This window comes from Drosophila bipectinata, chromosome XL (genome assembly GCF_030179905.1).
Source record: "Drosophila bipectinata strain 14024-0381.07 chromosome XL, DbipHiC1v2, whole genome shotgun sequence".
NCBI lineage: Eukaryota > Metazoa > Arthropoda > Insecta > Diptera > Drosophilidae > Drosophila > Drosophila bipectinata.
In genome coordinates this window covers 19,291,972-19,316,065 of record NC_091734.1, presented here as the reverse complement: position 1 = coordinate 19,316,065, position 24,094 = coordinate 19,291,972, and the positions used below count along the sequence as shown (strand labels likewise).

Sequence of the window (24,094 nt, the reverse complement as noted above, 5' to 3'; positions counted from 1 at the left end):
TAAAACAAAGGATTGATGCTGGTTTCCGTGATATTTATTATGAATCCTTACATACTCAGCCCCCTCACCACGACAAGGTCTCAATCCACGAGAGGGATATACTATAATAACTTAATCTATATTGCACTTTATAATTAAACAATTTTTAAAAATCTGTAAATAATATACAAATATATTACTAATACTAATTAATGAAATATGTACATATATACAATTCAAATAAATAAATAAGTTAATAAATTAATAAACAAATCTTAACAGCTATATTTAAGAAAAATTCCATCATGATGACTATAGCTCGTTTTGTATGTAAGAACCACAGCATTCCTTAGCTCATCATCAGCAAATATCCAATCGATTTGCGTCAAACTTTTGGTAGTAGCACAATTGTTGATTGGACTAAGATTAAATTCATTTAAAGCTTCCTCAAGTCGATCAGTGTTTGTAGATCTGCATATATTAAAATCTCCTAAAATAACCAATTTGCTATTATTTTCCAAGCTGCGTATCCTTTCAACATCCGCCATAATTTCATTTCGAAATTGTGTTATAGGAAAAGCAGGGTTCCTATAAACAACAATAAAGGATGTATCCAGATATTTAAAGGCTATTGATTGGTATGTAGTTCTTGAGCTTAAAGACTTATTTGTCTCAAACAAGCAAACTACATTTTCGGCAATATTTTGCTTGGCATAAATTATAATTCCATTTTTGTTAATACCATTCAATCGATTGCTATCAATTCTTCTTATAATGTCAAAACCTTGTAAAGAAAAGTCTTCGCTGGGAAGAGTCCAAGTTTCAACAAAACAAAGAAAACTCGCAGAACAAATAATAGGGTCATTGAAAATATCTTCGCGATGGCTTCGAAGAGACTCAACATTATGGTAATATAGAGAGATATCTTCATTACTGTTAATAATGCGTAGTCAAGAACTTTTCCTCTCTTAACTTTTGAATTTCGTCTTGGACATTTTGGGCTCCAAATCTTGTTGGAGGAACAAAGTCGCCTAGAAGGAAAAGTCCTAATGCGCTAGTGGCCCTGCTGCATCCAACATATAGCGAAGCTCGCTTGATGCCTCTTTTAAGATGCACGGCGACTTTGCTATATGTTGCTCCTTGACTCTTGTGGATGGTAATAGCCTCAGCGGGAACAATTGGAAATTGTTTTCGGTCAACAGAAGCATGCTCAGATCTTCCACATTGAAAAACTCGAGAGGCTTTTACTATTGGAGTCCATTCGGAATCGGGGTTGTTTCGAACTTTTGATCTGGCGATAGCACCAACCGTGGGTTCAAAAAATTTAATCCAAAGTCGCGTTACTAAATTTGAGCCATTCACTAAGCAATGATCAATTTGCATCTGCTGACCAGTTGCTCCATTTACAAGTCCGTCACTTGTGTCTATATTGACGGTAACCATATATTTAGCAGTTGTTTTGAGATAAAGATTATATGGCAAACCCTGTGTTTCAGAGGTTTTCATATTTTGAGCATATCTTAACGTGTTTTCTCTGTTTCGTGCAGATATGTTCGCAGTTTTCACTGTATCAACAGCAGTGGAAACCAACTCTTCCGTCCCAATTTGCGCTAGTTTAATGGAATTGTAATTGTTAACTTCTTCGTTAGAAGAAAATAAATGAATGGCATCATCAGGAACTTCGCTGGGTGAAACAACTCTTTGTTTTAGGAGCTCTATATCTGCAATTGTCATGCAAGCCTCAGATAAATGATTCAGGGCTTGAGCAAATGCATGATCGCCTCTTTGGCGCATTATTTCTGTGAGCTCAAAATACTTAAAGTTGCTCCATAGGCTATTTCCTGCTAAAACGCTATAAGGATTAATTGTCCTCTCCGAAAATATCCAACTGTCTCCAACTGGGGAAAGCTGCTTTAGATCTCCAAAAACTATAATTGATTTTCCACCAAAACATATGTCAGGACTTCGGAAAATTTGACGAAGCCTTTGATCCAAAAATGAAAGCATTTTAGAACCAACCATTGAAATTTCATCAATTATAATTAATTGGAGATCAATCAACTTGCAATGAATTGTATTTAAACTGTCATTGCTTAAAGGTCTTAAGGGACCTGAAGCCTGATTAATTGGAAGAGAAAACACTGAATGAAGTGTCAGTCCTCCAATTCCAAAAGCAGCTTTTCCAGTTGGAGCACATAATAAAACCTTTGCCGAATCCGTAGCACCAGGAAGCTTATTTGCTCGCCAAGTCACAGACTGATAGATGGTAGAAATCAGTCTGCTTTTTCCCACACCCGCCCCTCCACCAACATATTCGTAAAAAATATTTTTACAAACAACATTATGCATCACATGTGCATAATATTGTCTTTGCTTATGGTTGAGGGACCGAGTTAGCGAGCAAAGGTCATCATTAGAAACTAACGGGGGGAGTCTAATTAATTGAAGTTCGCCGTCTTCTTCAGGGTTGTTTACTGCATTGTCATCCTGTAGAATATTTACGTTCCGCTCTATATTTGGTACTGCCAAAGCTCTAAACTCTTCGTCTAAAAATTGGGAGGCAGGTTCTTCCGCAACAGGAGCATTATCTCCCCTATCCTCTTGCAAATCTTCTAGAACTCTTTCTAACTCCATATCATCAAACACATCATAGTTCCTTTTTTTTGCCTTAATGGCTTCATGGTTTACTCGGAATGTGTCTTCAATATCGTTGGAAAGAAGTTCAGCTTCTTCATTTCGCCAAGGATAGAAAAGCATCAAATGCTCTCGGAAATAATCGGAAGGTGAAGAGTTAATGCTAAAGCGAACCCACCTTAGAATCAGGGCATGCCTGCGTTTCTTAACGCAACCAGACCCATCCATCAGTGGATAGCTTTGCTCCGCAACTTCATCTTCGTCATCTACCTCCACATCATTTTCTTCATCATAGTCTTCCCTATGATTAGCGGCAGATCGTGCATTTCGCTTGACAAATCTGTACCAAGCCGCGAAATCTGCTAAACAAATTCCTTCCAACTGCGCATGCCTTTGCACATATCGGTCAAGAATATTACGCTCAAAAATATCCACCGAGTTGTTTGGTAGTCGCTCTAATTCTTCATTTGAGCGAGTCAATCTAACTCGTTTGTCTGGATGGCAAGTGTTTATAAAAATAGTACCTTCACTTGCCTCCGACATATGCAGACCCAAAATATTGTAAGCTGCTTTTTGGGCCGATATTTCTGTAGCGTTAATAAACTTATTCCCTAGGTGCTGTAATTTCCTTTTAATAGAAATATTCCCATGGCTTATTTCTGCCATGGCTTCACGGAGCAACTGCGATACGCCTCTTTTCGATTTGTTTATGTAGTTAATAATATAACTACAACAGGCGTAAGCATCTAGGATAAATTGAATATCCATATTAGCTCTGTGTAAGCCTAGAATATCTTTATTATAAGCATTGAGCAATCGGTCGGAGAATCGTCTGCGAAGAAAAATTTGTGGCTTTTTCAAGCTGGAACGTAAGGCTAATTTTTAGGCTTCAAAATTAGTTTCAAGGTGGGTCAGAAAATAATCAAAATTATTATATAAAGCTGCGTCATCATTAGAAATGGTCCTTAAAGCTTCCTTAATTTTTTTGAACAAAGTTTTATGTTCTTCAACATTTACTTCGTTTTCTTCCATTGGATGCAAAAGAAGCGTTTCGGGCATAGGAGGATATGGCATATTGAATCGGCAGAACTCCTGTCCGCGTAACTCTCTCAGGCAGGAAGCACTATGCTTGTGGCGTTGATACTGAATTACTTCTTGTAGCTCAGGATCGTCTCCATTTGTAGTAATAAACCTATCGATAAAGTTTATTACTTGCTCGGTATTTTCGGCGTCTTCGAGCTTAGGGGCACCAGCAAGCCAGTACATGCCATGAGAGTGCGGAGATCCTCTGTGCTGGAATTCGATTCTCCAATAAAAATGGGAAAGATTGAATTCCCCAAAAATATCGGTTTTGAACAATTTCATTAATTGTCGCAACCTGTAATCGAAGTATCGAGAGCACGTCACTGGATCGGATCGGATTAACCGAGCCTTTTCGGAGCTGGAAAGAGCTGCCGCTTCTTCCTCGCTTATAGCTCTATTATCCAATAGAAGGGAAAGGATAACTAAAAGTTCATTCCACTTAGTTTCAGCAGAGGAAAGAGTAATGAAAAAGGTTGGCAACCCAAATTGTCGAATCATAGCAATAACTTTTTTTTTTCAGCCTCCCAATGAGCTGGTGCAGACCGTAAGCCTTTAAGGATGTGGTAGCCATCATCATGTTGAACAAGTCTGTCAACAAATGACTCATCCCGCAGATTACCAGCGGTAACTGCACCTGACTTTTTGCGTAAAGCAATTGAAATGGAATTTTGAATGCGCTGCATTTCGTAAAATTTATACATGTATAAAACTTTAGGAACTACAGCGCAGCGACGGTCGTAAAATCGGATTTGAGATCTGGCTTTTTTTGCATAGGTTGTCTTTCCTTTAAATATTTCTCCGCAAGAAATAGTTGGAAAGGAAAGTTCCTCTGCGTCTTCGTCAAGCGTTAAGCTTGTTGGGCGACGGCCTTCACCCGGTGCCAATGCAATGCGCTGAATTGCAGTATCATTATTTTCCAATAATGTTTCATGGCCTCCGGGATTTAAATTTTCTTCGAGCTCTTCAGCATTTTGGGATAGGTGTTGCTGCTGAAGAAGTTGCTCTACTGCTTCGCGATTAGATTCATCCGCAATAAAAGGAATTTCATTAATTCCTTGAAGTCCTGCTAGCCATGATTCGTTCAGTGAAATGTTGTGCTTTCTGTAGAGCTCGGTATTCACTAAGTACCGTACAGCTTCAAGGACCCGCGCGGGTCGAATAGTTTCAGTCATGAAATTGTGAGCGTACTCTAGTCTCCTTTTTAAATGGACTTGGATGACATGAGTAGAGTTGAAAGAGCGCGGAAGCGCAGTCACAATATCAGGAACTGAAATTGGAACGTTCACTACTGCCCCTCTGATTCCGCATTGCCTTTCATAGCCGAGGGAAATAATCCTCATAAAAGGAATTCTCGGTGAGATGAGGCGTTCTTCGAGGCAGGTGAGTCCATTCAAGCACTCAGGAATTTCTGGGAAGTCAAACCCATTGGAAAGGCAGAGTGACGGGAGTTTGCCAAGAGAGATGGCACGACGACAAGTATGGCAAAAGTTATATTTACCGGACGGACTAGGAAATTTTCGTGACAAATAAAAAGCGTTGCCAACGTTTAGGAGGGGAAATTTAGAGGAGATAGCCAGGATGTATAATCCACTTACATGCGAACGGAACCATGTTCCTCCACAGCAAATACAAATTTCCGTTGGTCCTTCCTTTATGTTCCTGTGATAAAGATCCCTTGCTGTTGCTCGAATCCTATTTCGCTGTTGTTCTCGTTCCTGATCCAGTTCGTCCTCCGAAAGTTGAGCTCTTGCGTCCATATTGCGTTGAGACTGCCTTTGGGAGGCATCCAGTCGATTTTGGGGGTCCATCCTGAAGTTTATTAATCTTTCCTCTGCCATTAGTCGAATTTGTTGTTCCCGAATCCTCCGCTGTTGTCGTGTTTCCCGGCGTTGCGATGTGTTTATCCGTTGCTCCTGTGTTCTTGCGATGGGATTTCTCCTGGTTGCTCTCCTGTAATCGGCGTCCCTTTCCCGTTCTCGCTGCTTGTCTTCCGTATCCCTTCGTCGCTGTCGGTGTTCTCCAGTGTTCCTTTCCTGTTCCCTTGCACGTTCCTCTGGGTCCTCGCGCTGCGGCGTCCCGAATCTGCTCTTGAATTCGAAATTCGGGATTGGTCCTCCGAGAGGCATGGGCAGCAGTATTTTGCACCTGCTCTTGTCGCCGCTCCTCGGAGTCCTCTCGACGAATAGCACGCGCTGTGGCGTCCCGAACTCGTTCCGGATTTCGGTACTCAGGAATAGTCCTCCGCGTCGTATGATCAGCAGTATTTTGCACCTGCTCTTGTCGCCGCTCCTGGGAGTCCTCTCGACGAATAGCACGCGCTGTGGCGTCCCGTACCCGTTCCGGATTTCGGTACTCCGGAATAGTCCTCCGCGTCGCATGGTCAGCAGTATTTTGCACCTGCTCTCGTCGCCGCTCCTCCAGGTCCACTCGGCGGGCCGCGTGTGCCTCCATGTCCCTAATCCGTTCGGGAATTCGGTGCTCTGGATTATCCCTCCGAGTAGAATGGTCAGCAGTGTTTCGTAACTGCTCTCGTCGCCGCTCCTCGGGGTCTTCTCGACGGGTCGCCCGTGCTTCCATGTCCCGAATCCTCTCTGAAACACCTCTCTGATAGTCTGGGTTCTGTCGACGATCAAAATGCGATTCTGCGTCCCGAACCCTCTCTGGAACACGGAATTGAAAATCCAGTCGCCTATCAGCATGTGCTGCAGTATCCCGAAGGCGCTCTAGATTGCGAATCCTTTCGCTGCGTCTCCTCTGAGCCCGTGCTGCGGAATTCTGCGCACGACTTTCCTCCTGTAAGTCTGGGTTGCTTGCTCGTACATTGGCGATGTGTTACGAGTTCCTGCTTCTTATTTCCACCGCATTTTGTTGGTAGCGGGCTCTGCTGCGGTTTAAAGCAGCTTGGCGGCGTTGCTCCTGGGATGTGCGGGAAACACGTGGCATTTTTTGCGTGCTGTTGGAAAAAATTCAAATTAAATTATTTTCACAATTATGGAATTCACAATTATGGTAAAAAATGGAAATAGGAAATTTACGAAGGATTAAATTCCTCCTTCATAAATCTCATACTAAGGGATGCTTTTAGGGGAATAGACTTACCAAAATATATGTTTTAACAATTATTTCATATATTTTTTAAACACACACTTTTTGTCACTGGTAAAAAATAAAACTTGCACTCCTTAATATTAACACTGGCAAAAAATACTTTTCACGCACTTTAAATTAACTGGCAGAGTAACGTCGTCACTCGATAAAATTTTTTTTAGACTGATCTACGGATTAGTGGTTTTTTTTAAAACATAGACAAGTTAGGTAATATTTAAAAAAAAACGTATAATCCCTTAACCCTTTAAGGTTATACAGTTTTACCCTTTTTGTCAAGGCAATAAAGTGTCAGGATCATTTTATATACCTGTTTTACCTGTTGTGTTATGAACTTAGGCGTTACCAATATTTGCAGCCCAAATTTGAGGGATAATGTTATTCCGATTTGACCAATCAGAAAAAAGGTAATACCTGATATTTTAAAGGTACTCAGTCCCCATATAAATTTCATTCATACCTGCCCTACCTGTTACGCAATTTAAAACCCTTGCACGTGTTCATTCAACGAAGGAGTATTTCCATTGGCGGCATCAATTGGCGGCATTACCTGGATTAGGTCATCATGGGATAATCCCATGGTTTTCTCGTAATAAAAATTCGGGTGTTATTTAAAAAGTAAAGGGTTGTAAACTTAACAATGAAAATAAACACAATTTTATGATCATTAATAACCTACTTCCCGGAATCCCAGTATAACAAATGAATATGTTAAATCATTCCATAGTATTGTTAAAAATGATAAAAAGGCTAACTATACCAAATTTAAAGTATACTAGGTATACTAAATAGTTTCAGTGTTTAATTTTTTCCACAATTTACTGCAAGGGTATATCAACTTCGGCTCCGCCCGAAGTTAGCTTTCCTTTCTTGTTTATTTGTAATATTATTTGAAATATTATATTTGTAACACCCTATAAATCTTGATCCTTTTTGTTTAAAAAAAATTTAAGATATATTTTGTTTTCAAAAGCTACAACATTTAACTATTGAAAAACGTCAGAAATTTTAAAATCGGTTTAAAATCGTTAATAAACAATTTCTTCTAGGTCTCTTTAAAAGTTTCTCCAATTTTTTTTTTTTGTCGCACTGTGTAATTGTTGAAGAATGTTGAATAATGCGTTACCCAAAATTATGTAAGCTGCTTCTTGGGCCGATATTTCTGTAGCGTTAATAAACTTATTCCCTAGGTGCTGTAATTTCCTTTTAATAGAAATATTCCCATGGCTTATTTCTGCCATGGCTTCACGGAGCAACTGCGATACGCCTCTGTTCGATTTGTTTATGTAGTTAATAATATAACTACAACAGGCGTAAGCACCTAGGATAAATTGAATATCCATATTAGCTCTGTGTAAGCCTAGAATATCTCTATTATAAGCATTGAGCAATCGGTCGGAGAATCGTCTGCGAAGAAAAATTTGTGGCTTTTTCAAGCTGGAACGTAAGGCTAATTTTTAGGCTTCAAAATTAGTTTCAAGGTGGGTCAGAAAATAATCAAAATTATTATATAAAGCTGCGTCATCATTAGAAATGGTCCTTAAAGCTTCCTTAATTTTTTTGAACAAAGTTTTATGTTCTTCAACATTTACTTCGTTTTCTTCCATTGGATGCAAAAGAAGCGTTTCGGGCATAGGAGGATATGGCATATTGAATCGGCAGAACTCCTGTCCGCGTAACTCTCTCAGGCAGGAAGCACTATGCTTGTGGCGTTGATACTGAATTACTTCTTGTAGCTCAGGATCGTCTCCATTTGTAGTAATAAACCTATCGATAAAGTTTATTACTTGCTCGGTATTTTCGGCGTCTTCGAGCTTAGGAGCACCAGCAAGCCAGTACATGCCATGAGAGTGCGGAGATCCTCTGTGCTGGAATTCGATTCTCCAATAAAAATGGGAAAGATTGAATTCCCCAAAAATATCGGTTTTGAACAATTTCATTAATTGTCGCAACCTGTAATCGAAGTATCGAGAGCACGTCACTGGATCGGATCGGATTAACCGAGCCTTTTCGGAGCTGGAAAGAGCTGCCGCTTCTTCCTCGCTTATAGCCCTATTATCTAATAGAAGGGAAAGGATAACTAAAAGTTCATTCCACTTAGTTTCAGCAGCGGAAAGAGTAATGAAAAAGGTTGGCAACCCAAATTGTCGAATCATAGCAATAACTTTTTTTTTCAGCCTCCCAATGAGCTGGTGCAGACCGTAAGCCTTTAAGGATGTGGTAGCCATCATCATGTTGAACAAGTCTGTCAACAAATGACTCATCCCGCAGATTACCAGCGGTAACTGCACCTGACTTTTTGCGTAAAGCAATTGAAATAGAATTTTGAATGCGCTGCATTTCGTAAAATTTATACATGTATAAAACTTTAGGAACTACAGCGCAGCGACGGTCGTAAAATCGGATTTGAGATCTGGCTTTTTTTGCATAGGTTGTCTTTCCTTTAAATATTTCTCCGCAAGAAATAGTTGGAAAGGAAAGTTCCTCTGCGTCTTCGTCAAGCGTTAAGCTTGTTGGGCGACGGCCTTCACCCGGTGCCAATGCAATGCGCTGAATTGCAGTATCATTATTTTCCAATAATGTTTCATGGCCTCCGGGATTTAAATTTTCTTCGAGCTCTTCAGCATTTTGGGATAGGTGTTGCTGCTGAAGAAGTTGCTCTACTGCTTCGCGATTAGATTCATCCGCAATAAAAGGAATTTCATTAATTCCTTGAAGTCCTGCTAGCCATGATTCGTTCAGTGAAATGTTGTGCTTTCTGTAGAGCTCGGTATTCACTAAGTACCGTACAGCTTCAAGGACCCGCGCGGGTCGAATAGTTTCAGTCATGAAATTGTGAGCGTACTCTAGTCTCCTTTTTAAATGGACTTGGATGACATGAGTAGAGTTGAAAGAGCGCGGAAGCGCAGTCACAATATCAGGAACTGAAATTGGAACGTTCACTACTGCCCCTCTGATTCCGCATTGCCTTTCATAGCCGAGGGAAATAATCCTCATAAAAGGAATTCTCGGTGAGATGAGGCGTTCTTCGAGGCAGGTGAGTCCATTCAAGCACTCAGGAATTTCTGGGAAGTCAAACCCATTGGAAAGGCAGAGTGACGGGAGTTTGCCAAGAGAGATGGCACGACGACAAGTATGGCAAAAGTTATATTTACCGGACGGACTAGGAAATTTTCGTGACAAATAAAAAGCGTTGCCAACGTTTAGGAGGGGAAATTTAGAGGAGATAGCCAGGATGTATAATCCACTTGCATGCGAACGGAACCATGTTCCTCCACAGCAAATACAAATTTCCGTTGGTCCTTCCTTTATGTTCCTGTGATAAAGATCCCTTGCTGTTGCTCGAATCCTATTTCGCTGTTGTTCTCGTTCCTGATCCAGTTCGTCCTCCGAAAGTTGAGCTCTTGCGTCCATATTGCGTTGAGACTGCCTTTGGGAGGCATCCAGTCGATTTTGGGGGTCCATCCTGAAGTTTATTAATCTTTCCTCTGCCATTAGTCGAATTTGTTGTTCCCGAATCCTCCGCTGTTGTCGTGTTTCCCGGCGTTGCGATGTGTTTATCCGTTGCTCCTGTGTTCTTGCGATGGGATTTCTCCTGGTTGCTCTCCTGTAATCGGCGTCCCTTTCCCGTTCTCGCTGCTTGTCTTCCGTATCCCTTCGTCGCTGTCGGTGTTCTCCAGTGTTCCTTTCCTGTTCCCTTGCACGTTCCTCTGGGTCCTCGCGCTGCGGCGTCCCGAATCTGCTCTTGAATTCGAAATTCGGGATTGGTCCTCCGAGAGGCATGGGCAGCAGTATTTTGCACCTGCTCTTGTCGCCGCTCCTCGGAGTCCTCTCGACGAATAGCACGCGCTGTGGCGTCCCGAACTCGTTCCGGATTTCGGTACTCCGGAATAGTCCTCCGCGTCGCATGGTCAGCAGTATTTTGCACCTGCTCTTGTCGCCGCTCCTCGGAGTCCTCTCGACGAATAGCACGCGCTGTGGCGTCCCGAACTCGTTCCGGATTTCGGTACTCCGGAATAGTCCTCCGCGTCGCATGGTCAGCAGTATTTTGCACCTGCTCTCGTCGCCGCTCCTCCAGGTCCACTCGGCGGGCCGCGTGTGCCTCCATGTCCCTAATCCGTTCGGGAATTCGGTGCTCTGGATTATCCCTCCGAGTAGAATGGTCAGCAGTGTTTCGTAACTGCTCTCGTCGCCGCTCCTCGGGGTCTTCTCGACGGGTCGCCCGTGCTTCCATGTCCCGAATCCTCTCTGAAACACCTCTCTGATAGTCTGGGTTCTGTCGACGATCAAAATGCGATTCTGCGTCCCGAACCCTCTCTGGAACACGGAATTGAAAATCCAGTCGCCTATCAGCATGTGCTGCAGTATCCCGAAGGCGCTCTAGATTGCGAATCCTTTCGCTGCGTCTCCTCTGAGCCCGTGCTGCGGAATTCTGCGCACGACTTTCCTCCTGTAAGTCTGGGTTGCTTGCTCGTACATTGGCGATGTGTTACGAGTTCCTGCTTCTTATTTCCACCGCATTTAGTTGGTAACGGGCTCTGCTGCGGTTTAAAGCAGCTTGGCGGCGTTGCTCCTGGGATGTGCGGGAAACACGTGGCATTTTTTGCGTGCTGTTGGAAAAAATTCAAATTAAATTATTTTCACAATTATGGAATTCACAATTATGGTAAAAAATGGAAATAGGAAATTTACGAAGGATTAAATTCCTCCTTCATAAATCTCATACTAAGGGATGCTTTTAGGGGAATAGACTTACCAAAATATATGTTTTAACAATTATTTCATATATTTTTTAAACACACACTTTTTGTCACTGGTAAAAAATAAAACTTGCACTCCTTAATATTAACACTGGCAAAAAATACTTTTCACGCACTTTAAATTAACTGGCAGAGTAACGTCGTCACTCGATAAAATTTTTTTTAGACTGATCTACGGATTAGTGGTTTTTTTAATATATAGGCAAGTTAGGTAATATTTAAAAAAAAACGTATAATCCCTTAACCCTTTAAGGTTATACAGTTTTACCCTTTTTGTCAAGGCAATAAAGTGTCAGGATCATTTTATATACCTGTTTTACCTGTTGTGTTATGAACTTAGGCGTTACCAATATTTGCAGCCCAAATTTGAGGGATAATGTTATTCCGATTTGACCAATCAGAAAAAAGGTAATACCTGATATTTTAAAGGTACTCAGTCCCCATATAAATTTCATTCATACCTGCCCTACCTGTTACGCAATTTAAAACCCTTGCACGTGTTCATTCAACGAAGGAGTATTTCCATTGGCGGCATCAATTGGCGGCATTACCTGGATTAGGTCATCATGGGATAATCCCATGGTTTTCTCGTAATAAAAATTCGGGTGTTATTTAAAAAGTAAAGGGTTGTAAACTTAACAATGAAAATAAACACAATTTTATGATCATTAATAACCTACTTCCCGGAATCCCAGTATAACAAATGAATATGTTAAATCATTCCATAGTATTGTTAAAAATGATAAAAAGGCTAACTATACCAAATTTAAAGTATACTAGGTATACTAAATAGTTTCAGTGTTTAATTTTTTCCACAATTTACTGCAAGGGTATATCAACTTCGGCTCCGCCCGAAGTTAGCTTTCCTTTCTTGTTTATTTGTAATATTATTTGAAATATTATATTTGTAACACCCTATAAATCTTGATCCTTTTTGTTTAAAAAAAATTTAAGATATATTTTGTTTTCAAAAGCTACAACATTTAACTATTGAAAAACGTCAGAAATTTTAAAATCGGTTTAAAATCGTTAATAAACAATTTCTTCTAGGTCTCTTTAAAAGTTTCTCCAATTTTTTTTTTTTGTCGCACTGTGTAATTGTTGAAGAATGTTGAATAATGCGTTACCCAAAATTATGTAAGCTGCTTCTTGGGCCGATATTTCTGTAGCGTTAATAAACTTATTCCCTAGGTGCTGTAATTTCCTTTTAATAGAAATATTCCCATGGCTTATTTCTGCCATGGCTTCACGGAGCAACTGCGATACGCCTCTGTTCGATTTGTTTATGTAGTTAATAATATAACTACAACAGGCGTAAGCACCTAGGATAAATTGAATATCCATATTAGCTCTGTGTAAGCCTAGAATATCTCTATTATAAGCATTGAGCAATCGGTCGGAGAATCGTCTGCGAAGAAAAATTTGTGGCTTTTTCAAGCTGGAACGTAAGGCTAATTTTTAGGCTTCAAAATTAGTTTCAAGGTGGGTCAGAAAATAATCAAAATTATTATATAAAGCTGCGTCATCATTAGAAATGGTCCTTAAAGCTTCCTTAATTTTTTTGAACAAAGTTTTATGTTCTTCAACATTTACTTCGTTTTCTTCCATTGGATGCAAAAGAAGCGTTTCGGGCATAGGAGGATATGGCATATTGAATCGGCAGAACTCCTGTCCGCGTAACTCTCTCAGGCAGGAAGCACTATGCTTGTGGCGTTGATACTGAATTACTTCTTGTAGCTCAGGATCGTCTCCATTTGTAGTAATAAACCTATCGATAAAGTTTATTACTTGCTCGGTATTTTCGGCGTCTTCGAGCTTAGGAGCACCAGCAAGCCAGTACATGCCATGAGAGTGCGGAGATCCTCTGTGCTGGAATTCGATTCTCCAATAAAAATGGGAAAGATTGAATTCCCCAAAAATATCGGTTTTGAACAATTTCATTAATTGTCGCAACCTGTAATCGAAGTATCGAGAGCACGTCACTGGATCGGATCGGATTAACCGAGCCTTTTCGGAGCTGGAAAGAGCTGCCGCTTCTTCCTCGCTTATAGCCCTATTATCTAATAGAAGGGAAAGGATAACTAAAAGTTCATTCCACTTAGTTTCAGCAGCGGAAAGAGTAATGAAAAAGGTTGGCAACCCAAATTGTCGAATCATAGCAATAACTTTTTTTTTTCAGCCTCCCAATGAGCTGGTGCAGACCGTAAGCCTTTAAGGATGTGGTAGCCATCATCATGTTGAACAAGTCTGTCAACAAATGACTCATCCCGCAGATTACCAGCGGTAACTGCACCTGACTTTTTGCGTAAAGCAATTGAAATGGAATTTTGAATGCGCTGCATTTCGTAAAATTTATACATGTATAAAACTTTAGGAACTACAGCGCAGCGACGGTCGTAAAATCGGATTTGAGATCTGGCTTTTTTTGCATAGGTTGTCTTTCCTTTAAATATTTCTCCGCAAGAAATAGTTGGAAAGGAAAGTTCCTCTGCATCTTCGTCAAGCGTTAAGCTTGTTGGGCGACGGCCTTCACCCGGTGCCAATGCAATGCGCTGAATTGCAGTATCATTATTTTCCAATAATGTTTCATGGCCTCCGGGATTTAAATTTTCTTCGAGCTCTTCAGCATTTTGGGATAGGTGTTGCTGCTGAAGAAGTTGCTCTACTGCTTCGCGATTAGATTCATCCGCAATAAAAGGAATTTCATTAATTCCTTGAAGTCCTGCTAGCCATGATTCGTTCAGTGAAATGTTGTGCTTTCTGTAGAGCTCGGTATTCACTAAGTACCGTACAGCTTCAAGGACCCGCGCGGGTCGAATAGTTTCAGTCATGAAATTGTGAGCGTACTCTAGTCTCCTTTTTAAATGGACTTGGATGACATGAGTAGAGTTGAAAGAGCGCGGAAGCGCAGTCACAATATCAGGAACTGAAATTGGAACGTTCACTACTGCCCCTCTGATTCCGCATTGCCTTTCATAGCCGAGGGAAATAATCCTCATAAAAGGAATTCTCGGTGAGATGAGGCGTTCTTCGAGGCAGGTGAGTCCATTCAAGCACTCAGGAATTTCTGGGAAGTCAAACCCATTGGAAAGGCAGAGTGACGGGAGTTTGCCAAGAGAGATGGCACGACGACAAGTATGGCAAAAGTTATATTTACCGGACGGACTAGGAAATTTTCGTGACAAATAAAAAGCGTTGCCAACGTTTAGGAGGGGAAATTTAGAGGAGATAGCCAGGATGTATAATCCACTTGCATGCGAACGGAACCATGTTCCTCCACAGCAAATACAAATTTCCGTTGGTCCTTCCTTTATGTTCCTGTGATAAAGATCCCTTGCTGTTGCTCGAATCCTATTTCGCTGTTGTTCTCGTTCCTGATCCAGTTCGTCCTCCGAAAGTTGAGCTCTTGCGTCCATATTGCGTTGAGACTGCCTTTGGGAGGCATCCAGTCGATTTTGGGGGTCCATCCTGAAGTTTATTAATCTTTCCTCTGCCATTAGTCGAATTTGTTGTTCCCGAATCCTCCGCTGTTGTCGTGTTTCCCGGCGTTGCGATGTGTTTATCCGTTGCTCCTGTGTTCTTGCGATGGGATTTCTCCTGGTTGCTCTCCTGTAATCGGCGTCCCTTTCCCGTTCTCGCTGCTTGTCTTCCGTATCCCTTCGTCGCTGTCGGTGTTCTCCAGTGTTCCTTTCCTGTTCCCTTGCACGTTCCTCTGGGTCCTCGCGCTGCGGCGTCCCGAATCTGCTCTTGAATTCGAAATTCGGGATTGGTCCTCCGAGAGGCATGGGCAGCAGTATTTTGCACCTGCTCTTGTCGCCGCTCCTCGGAGTCCTCTCGACGAATAGCACGCGCTGTGGCGTCCCGAACTCGTTCCGGATTTCGGTACTCCGGAATAGTCCTCCGCGTCGCATGGTCAGCAGTATTTTGCACCTGCTCTTGTCGCCGCTCCTCGGAGTCCTCTCGACGAATAGCACGCGCTGTGGCGTCCCAAACTCGTTCCGGATTTCGGTACTCCGGAATAGTCCTCCGCGTCGCATGGTCAGCAGTATTTTGCACCTGCTCTCGTCGCCGCTCCTCCAGGTCCACTCGGCGGGCCGCGTGTGCCTCCATGTCCCTAATCCGTTCGGGAATTCGGTGCTCTGGATTATCCCTCCGAGTAGAATGGTCAGCAGTGTTTCGTAACTGCTCTCGTCGCCGCTCCTCGGGGTCTTCTCGACGGGTCGCCCGTGCTTCCATGTCCCGAATCCTCTCTGAAACACCTCTCTGATAGTCTGGGTTCTGTCGACGATCAAAATGCGATTCTGCGTCCCGAACCCTCTCTGGAACACGGAATTGAAAATCCAGTCGCCTATCAGCATGTGCTGCAGTATCCCGAAGGCGCTCTAGATTGCGAATCCTTTCGCTGCGTCTCCTCTGAGCCCGTGCTGCGGAATTCTGCGCACGACTTTCCTCCTGTAAGTCTGGGTTGCTTGCTCGTACATTGGCGATGTGTTACGAGTTCCTGCTTCTTATTTCCACCGCATTTAGTTGGTAACGGGCTCTGCTGCGGTTTAAAGCAGCTTGGCGGCGTTGCTCCTGGGATGTGCGGGAAACACGTGGCATTTTTTGCGTGCTGTTGGAAAAAATTCAAATTAAATTATTTTCACAATTATGGAATTCACAATTATGGTAAAAAATGGAAATAGGAAATTTACGAAGGATTAAATTCCTCCTTCATAAATCTCATACTAAGGGATGCTTTTAGGGGAATAGACTTACCAAAATATATGTTTTAACAATTATTTCATATATTTTTTAAACACACACTTTTTGTCACTGGTAAAAAATAAAACTTGCACTCCTTAATATTAACACTGGCAAAAAATACTTTTCACGCACTTTAAATTAACTGGCAGAGTAACGTCGTCACTCGATAAAATTTTTTTTAGACTGATCTACGGATTAGTGGTTTTTTTTAAAACATAGACAAGTTAGGTAATATTTAAAAAAAAACGTATAATCCCTTAACCCTTTAAGGTTATACAGTTTTACCCTTTTTGTCAAGGCAATAAAGTGTCAGGATCATTTTATATACCTGTTTTACCTGTTGTGTTATGAACTTAGGCGTTACCAATATTTGCAGCCCAAATTTGAGGGATAATGTTATTCCGATTTGACCAATCAGAAAAAAGGTAATACCTGATATTTTAAAGGTACTCAGTCCCCATATAAATTTCATTCATACCTGCCCTACCTGTTACGCAATTTAAAACCCTTGCACGTGTTCATTCAACGAAGGAGTATTTCCATTGGCGGCATCAATTGGCGGCATTACCTGGATTAGGTCATCATGGGATAATCCCATGGTTTTCTCGTAATAAAAATTCGGGTGTTATTTAAAAAGTAAAGGGTTGTAAACTTAACAATGAAAATAAACACAATTTTATGATCATTAATAACCTACTTCCCGGAATCCCAGTATAACAAATGAATATGTTAAATCATTCCATAGTATTGTTAAAAATGATAAAAAGGCTAACTATACCAAATTTAAAGTATACTAGGTATACTAAATAGTTTCAGTGTTTAATTTTTTCCACAATTTACTGCAAGGGTATATCAACTTCGGCTCCGCCCGAAGTTAGCTTTCCTTTCTTGTTTATTTGTAATATTATTTGAAATATTATATTTGTAACACCCTATAAATCTTGATCCTTTTTGTTTAAAAAAAATTTAAGATATATTTTGTTTTCAAAAGCTACAACATTTAACTATTGAAAAACGTCAGAAATTTTAAAATCGGTTTAAAATCGTTAATAAACAATTTCTTCTAGGTCTCTTTAAAAGTTTCTCCAATTTTTTTTTTTGTCGCACTGTGTAATTGTTGAAGAATGTTGAATAATGCGTTACCGCTAGTATGTAAATATTTACGTGAACATGTCGAGCTAGTAGACCCGCTAAAGTTGATCGTTTCGGAGTAAAGATAGAATGCTTAATGTTAATGTTGTAACTGACGGCGGCTCGTTCAAGTCGACTATGAACTCGTATAACTCCTTGAACGTCTATGAAGGGTTTTAAGCGACTCTGTTGGGACTTGATGGGAAGTTGGCCATTCTTCTTGATCTGTTGATCATGTTGACTTGAACTGTTGCCTTTTTGGGAACTCCATTCGTTATATGGGTCCAATATGGCGAAATCCTTTCCTATAGCTCCCCTTAGGTAAAAAATTTTGTGGATTGTTTTCGGCCTCGGATGCAATTAATTAATTGGTAGCAGTAGCTTGCTTTTCGGATGAGGTGTCCACAATGAAATCTTTTTGATCAGAAAATCATCCAAGCTTTTATCCGTAAAGCTATGTAGAGTTGTGGGCTTTGTAAATCGTTTCTCCGTTTTGTATTTCTGAGGAACCCATAAATGGGTTTTGAGACTGACCAGTCAAGTTGAGGGTTGACCAACTATAAAGGTCTGTTCCACCACATGCTATGTGATCTTAGCTCGGAAGGTGGGAGTCCTTGAGAGGCCTGGTTCGTGGGGCTGTGCTAAGGATCTCCGCAGTTCGATTACATACACACGTGTACTAGGATCTGGTAGGGGAAGATAGCCAATCCGTTCAACACGTATTGCTGTAAACAGGAATCGTTAATGATGATCGTTAATGAAACGCGGCCTTTTAGCTCTCCTGAAACAGTAGCTTAAAAAAGACATTCGCTGGAGGCTCTACATTGATTTATTTGGAAAAACGCGTTTTTCGTGACTTTTTTGCGCTTAAAAATTCCTTTTTTTTTTTTTTTTTTTTTTATTATCAATCAATCAATAGTTATATTTAAAATCTGTCCGGAGATATGGACAATAATTAAATTTTATAATGGGACCTTAACTTAATGAAATATTGAGTAGTACAATGTTTGCTTATCCTAGGAAACTAATTTTAACAGTAAACCTTAGCGATAGAATTCAAGTTATTTCGCCCGAGTGGCAGAGGTCCAATGGGTGGGTCCGTTTCAGCCTCCTTGTGGTGTAGCTGTTGTCCAAAAGATTGATGGCCTCAGGATTAGGATGTCGGTCTAGCCTTTCCACGTACCTATTGGCGAATCGCTGAACTTCTTCGCTCACATATGGGACTCTCAGTTGGGCGTGGATTGTCGCATTGTCGTGGAACGGATGAGCTCCAGTTAAAGTTCTAAAAATTCCTTAACGCATAATTTTAAGCGGATTTTAAAATTTCTAACGTTTTTTCATAGTTAAATGTTTTAGCTTTTGAAAAAAATATATCTTTAATTAATTTAAACAAAAACGATAAAAATTTTACACAAGAAACTGACATTTTAGAATTTTTTTCGTGTTTTTCCGACTTTGACGCCATATTTTCGGTACGACTGATATGCTATCGTTTTTGACACATATCAATATTGTCTTATTAATCCTGAATAAAACGAGACAAATTTCATTAAAAACTTATGAAAATTGTTGAAGTTATAACGCTTATCCCAAAAAAAAAAGTTTTTTTTTTTAAATAAATCAAGATTTTGAGGGTATTACAAATATTTCAAACACGTTCATATATGCGTTTTTTTGTATTTGTTTTATATAAAAAAATATAAAAAACCCAAGACTCCACAAAAGCAGAAAGGTTTATTTTAGCGGCAGGTCTAGGTCTTGAAAAAAAATCCCTAATACTTGGGGAGATCATCTGCGGAAGGGCCTACCGTTGCATTGTGGTCCTCACGTGCGATGGATGCCGGACTTGGGTCAGGTGGTAACCCTAATCCACTGGCATCGAGGGTCATCCAGCGTCAAAAATCCGCTAAACGGGAAAATAAACACAGCCAATGCAGGGAATAGTGTGAAGCCTAATATTTTCTCACATCGATTGTTTGGTCATTGATAGTTTTCAATGCCAGTAAAATAAAAAATAAAGTTGGGGTCAGCTGAGCCTATCGATATTTAAAATAAGCTGCGCTGGGCCAGATGGGTAAATAAGAGCATATGTTTTTTTGCATTCTATTTTTTTTCTATTGAAAATTTTGCTCCTCTAGAAGTGTAAAGCGTTGAGCCGTTTAAAACCGCAATCAATCTCGCAATCTTTCGCGTTTATTATTACAATTCGGTGTTATATGTAAATAAACACAATAATATATAGAGTGGCGCATTTATTATTAGAAGAGAATTTCGGATTTTGTAGTTACACAAAACGCTCGGTAACTTAACAGTTGCAGTTGTCTTTTCCGACCACCTCGGGAGAGATCTGCTTGCCCCAGCAGCAAGTTCGTTGGTCAGCAGTTCGTTGGTTAGGGAAGTATCGTCAGGTTGGGTGTTTAAGCATTACACGTATGAAAAAGTGCGGGTAAACAAAATCGCAATCTCTCCGGATGCACCGGAAGGCCGATTGATAAATTTGTATGGCGATTGAGCGCGTGCTTAAAAAGGCTTTAAAAGGAAAAACCTTCTAGGCAAAACCTGAAACCTGAAAGAATTGTAGTAAAATATACTTTTTAATGAACTGCAGAAACACAAATATAATTTTTGTAAATAAGCATTTTTTTTGTTAATCAATTTTATTTATTTTTTCACGATCCTGAATCTTAGACAGGTATTATTCAGGTAATTAAATTCTTTGTTAATTAATTTAAAATTAACTCGGACATATATAAAGAAATTTAATTTTATAATATAAAATATAATATAGCATTTTACAAGGAGTAATTATATCACAAGAAAACTTTTTCGTAGAAAAGTGAAATTCTACCCTGAAGGGTCAAGAAAAAAAAAAAGGAATCAATTGACCTGCTGCGATCCCTTCGGCTCCGCCCGATGTTAGCTTTCCTTTCTTGTTCACATAATCATTTCCCTATTTCCAAAAACCGACACACATTCATTGACCATATCATTTTTATACCCTTAGAGAGGGTATTATAATGGCAGAGAGGGAGGTTATTATATATATTAAAAGTGTGCAACGCAGTGAATGAGATACCTTTGACCCTATAAAGTGTATATATTCTTGATCTGGATCACCTCCTGAGTTGATATGAGCGTCCGTCCGTCCGTCTGTACGTCGGTCTGTTTCTACGAAAACTAGTCTCTTAGTTTTAAAGCTATCGACTAATGAAACTTTGCGCAAACCATTCTTTCTTTCTTCTTGACTCATATTTGTAGATTAGCTATTGGAACACTTTGGCATCAATATATAAACAAACAGCTTGGCCTCAAAACATTTTCCAAAAACATAAATAAACTGGTGCTACAACCAGATTTCTGTTTTTGCATTATAGGAGTCTCCATGATAAATCCTATTGTTCTGTCCTATATCCTATAGCCCCTGTGATCGGAAAGATAAACGCATGGACTATATCGACTCGGCTGTTGATGCTGATCAAGAATATTTGTACGTTATAAGGTCGTAGATGATTCCTTCTCTATGTTACATTCTTTCACACGACTACAATATAATTTTTGTTCACACGACTACAATATAAACACCTTCTTCTTGATTTTTAGTTCTTTTACTTAAATCATTTAATGTTAAGTTGCTTGGCTAACTTGGTTAATGGTATTCATCAATATGTTTCTAAGAGTTTGTCATCGCCAGTACCCGTGATATCTACGATATATGTAGGTTTATCTATATATATAAAAATGCTCTGTTCGTATCTACGTAATTTATAGACTTGAAAAGTTCTGAACCGTTTAAGCCAAAATTTTTACCCAACATGCGTTGAGGTTCCCGCTCGGTTTATGTCTACTTTTGATGTTGATAGCTTATCTGCGTTTGCGAATATATCAGTTTTTTTTCGCGTTTCCCCGTGCCCCTACTTTTCTATTTAGGCAGACAGCTAAGAAGAAAATGTCAAATGAAAATGTCAGAAACGAAGTCATTAGAAACGAAGTCATGCCACCCAAGAAGTCGAATTTTGGTCGTCTTACTCGCAATAAAAAAGCAAAAAGACGTAACATTTCGAATAGGACTGACGAAGAGCGGGCCTCCATTCAAGAGACTGAGCGGCTGAGAGCCATGCGGATGCACAACGCGGAGACAGCAGAAACGCGAGCAGCTAGGCTTGAGCGAATACAATTGAGAGTTAGGCAGTCGCGTACTGCAGCAATCGATTTGATTAGGTCTCAAAATAATGAACGCGACAGGGCAAGGGTAACTGAAGCGCGTTTACAGTTTGCAACAGATCGAAACCTGCAATATAATCGTCTTGCATTCCGATATAATCCAACTGTTGATTACAGCTCGAATCGCAATGTCGTTATTGGCCGGATTTATCAAGTCTGCACACACTGTCAGGCTCTCAAATTCAACAACGAACCAAAAGGATTGTGTCGCGCTTCCGGGAAAGTGAAATTGCCTCAACTTGAAGCACCACCAAAGCCTCTGCACTCTCTATTAGCTGGATCTGCTGAATCGAAGCATTTCCTGTCGAACATTAGGAAATACAACTCTTGATTCCAAATGACGTCATTTGGTGCGGAAATTATAACTGCGCAATTGATGGCAACTTTTAAAATCAATGGACAAATCTATCACAAAGCCGGTTCCCTGCTTCCGTTCTCAGACAGCGAACACAAATTTCTTCAAATGTACTTCATTGGTGATGATGGAGCTGAAGTCGATGCACGTTATGGAATCAATACCTCGGTGAAGAAGCCCATTATTTCGCAGCTACAGAAGCTTTTTCACGAACGGAACCATTTGGTGCATTTTTTCAAAACAGCAATCGATACATGCAGACAAAACGCCTGCTGGAGAACATATCAAGAGATACAATGCTCCAACTATAGACGAAGCGGCAATCGTCATAGTCGGGGATCAGTTCCAACCTCGAGATATTGTTCCCCATCGACGAAACGAGCGATTGGTAAACGTCGCAGAAACTCACCGTTGTTACGATGCTTTTCAGTATCCACTCATCTTCTGGGATGGTGCCGATGGATATCATTTCAATGTGAGGATGGTAGATCCAGTCAATGGTGTAGAAACGAATAAAAAGTGCAGCGCGATGAACTTTTACTCATACCGATTAATGGTTCGGAGGACCGATGAAAATCATATATTGAAATGTCGTCAGTTGTTTCATCAGTACATTGTTGATATGTATGCCAAAATTGAAACAGAACGTTTGCTGTTCCTCCGATTGAATCAGACGAAACTTCGGTCCGAGAATATATCCGTTTGCGGGATGCTGTGATGAATGACCGTAACACAACCAACGTTGGAAAGCTCACGATTTTGCCATTCTCATACATAGGTAGTCCACGAAAATTATTCTTTTTTGTTTGACTTATTTCTTATGCGTGCAACCACAATATGCCACAGCGAAACGTGGCAGGGTACTGTTAGTAGATTTATAAAAAACCTAGTTATTATGTTGAACATGGAACAATATAGGTATTATAATAAATAACTTGCAATTTATTAGCGGTAGGGGGTCTTAAGTAAGAGGTGTGTAAAACTAGTAAGGTGACTTTTGTAACGTGTAACGATCTTTTGCGCTTTTTCGAAAGGATTTGTACTCGCGAGGGCACGCTATAGAGTCCGGCTCTAATTATTCTAGCTCTAGCCTAATTATACGAGAGAAAAACATATGTAACATTTATAAAATAAAATATATATAAATGTTCAAAGAAATATGTGTATATATACAATATAATACAATTTGGTAATAGTATATATTAATATGAAGGTGATAAAAAAATTTTAAATGTGGGTATTAGAAAAATGATAAAAATAAAAAAATCATAAGGATAAGGTATCCGTTAGTCAACAATTAAATCATTTAAATGAAATTCGTGCTCTTGTTAGTTTTGCTTGGGTGTTATGATGAAGGATGAATAAATAATTTACATTATGGAACTAAAATTCAGTGTGACCCGAGAAATTGTTCTCAGTGTATGTGTAAGAGGTAAATAAATCACTCACCATTGTGAGTTCCTCACTCACCAATGTATGTCCATTGGCGAAAGATCGATCGAGAATTAAAATAAACGATTTAAAATAAACTGGTGACCATTAAATTCGCGACGGTTTACACAGAAAAAACAATAAAAATAATCTTCATATTCTTCGATTCCGTTTCTTCTCACTAAATGCCTGTAATTAATGTAAATTTAAACTTAAATTTAAAAACTATTGAATAACAAAAAAATAAATTAAAACATATTAATATCGCTCGTGATTTGGGTGATAAAATGGTGATGAAGAAAAAGAAAAAATAATCGCCATAATCGGATATGGCCCGAGAAAATCCATAAATAACCGTTGGAAAAATCGATGGCTTGCAGGAGCTTTCCTTAAGGGCGGTGGAAAAACGCAATTTGGTGGCTTCGTGGTCCTGCATACCTCACAAGCATTCACATAAGCCTTAACAGCAGACACTAGCCTGCTGCTTTCAGTGGTAAAGCAGCCACCAAAGCGTAAGAAATCCGCTTTTAGTGATCCACTTCAGCGTGATCCACTTCTATTATACATATATAAGTAGGATTGGCAGTCCTATTTTATAATCGATAAGTTTATTCTGTTTGTTCTTGTCACTTCTTGTCACGAAATAAAG

The 24,094-nt window shown here is 40.1% G+C and overlaps 2 protein-coding genes across 2 annotated transcripts in view; both read right to left on the bottom strand.

Moving 5' to 3' along the window:
- Positions 1-24,094, bottom strand: part of Lcch3 (Ligand-gated chloride channel homolog 3) — a 623,958-nt gene that overhangs the window by 511,888 nt on the left and 87,976 nt on the right. The window lies entirely within an intron of this gene.
- On the bottom strand, positions 1,695-22,483 carry LOC138926528 (trichohyalin-like). The gene is made up of 9 exons (XM_070280998.1): positions 22,424-22,483; positions 15,492-16,013; positions 14,851-15,412; positions 10,793-11,259; positions 10,089-10,650; positions 6,031-6,497; positions 5,292-5,888; positions 2,455-2,994; positions 1,695-1,700 (listed from the first exon to the last, which is right to left on the bottom strand). Exons 1-9 carry the CDS (start codon positions 22,481-22,483, stop codon positions 1,695-1,697), a joined length of 3,783 nt encoding a protein of 1,260 aa, XP_070137099.1.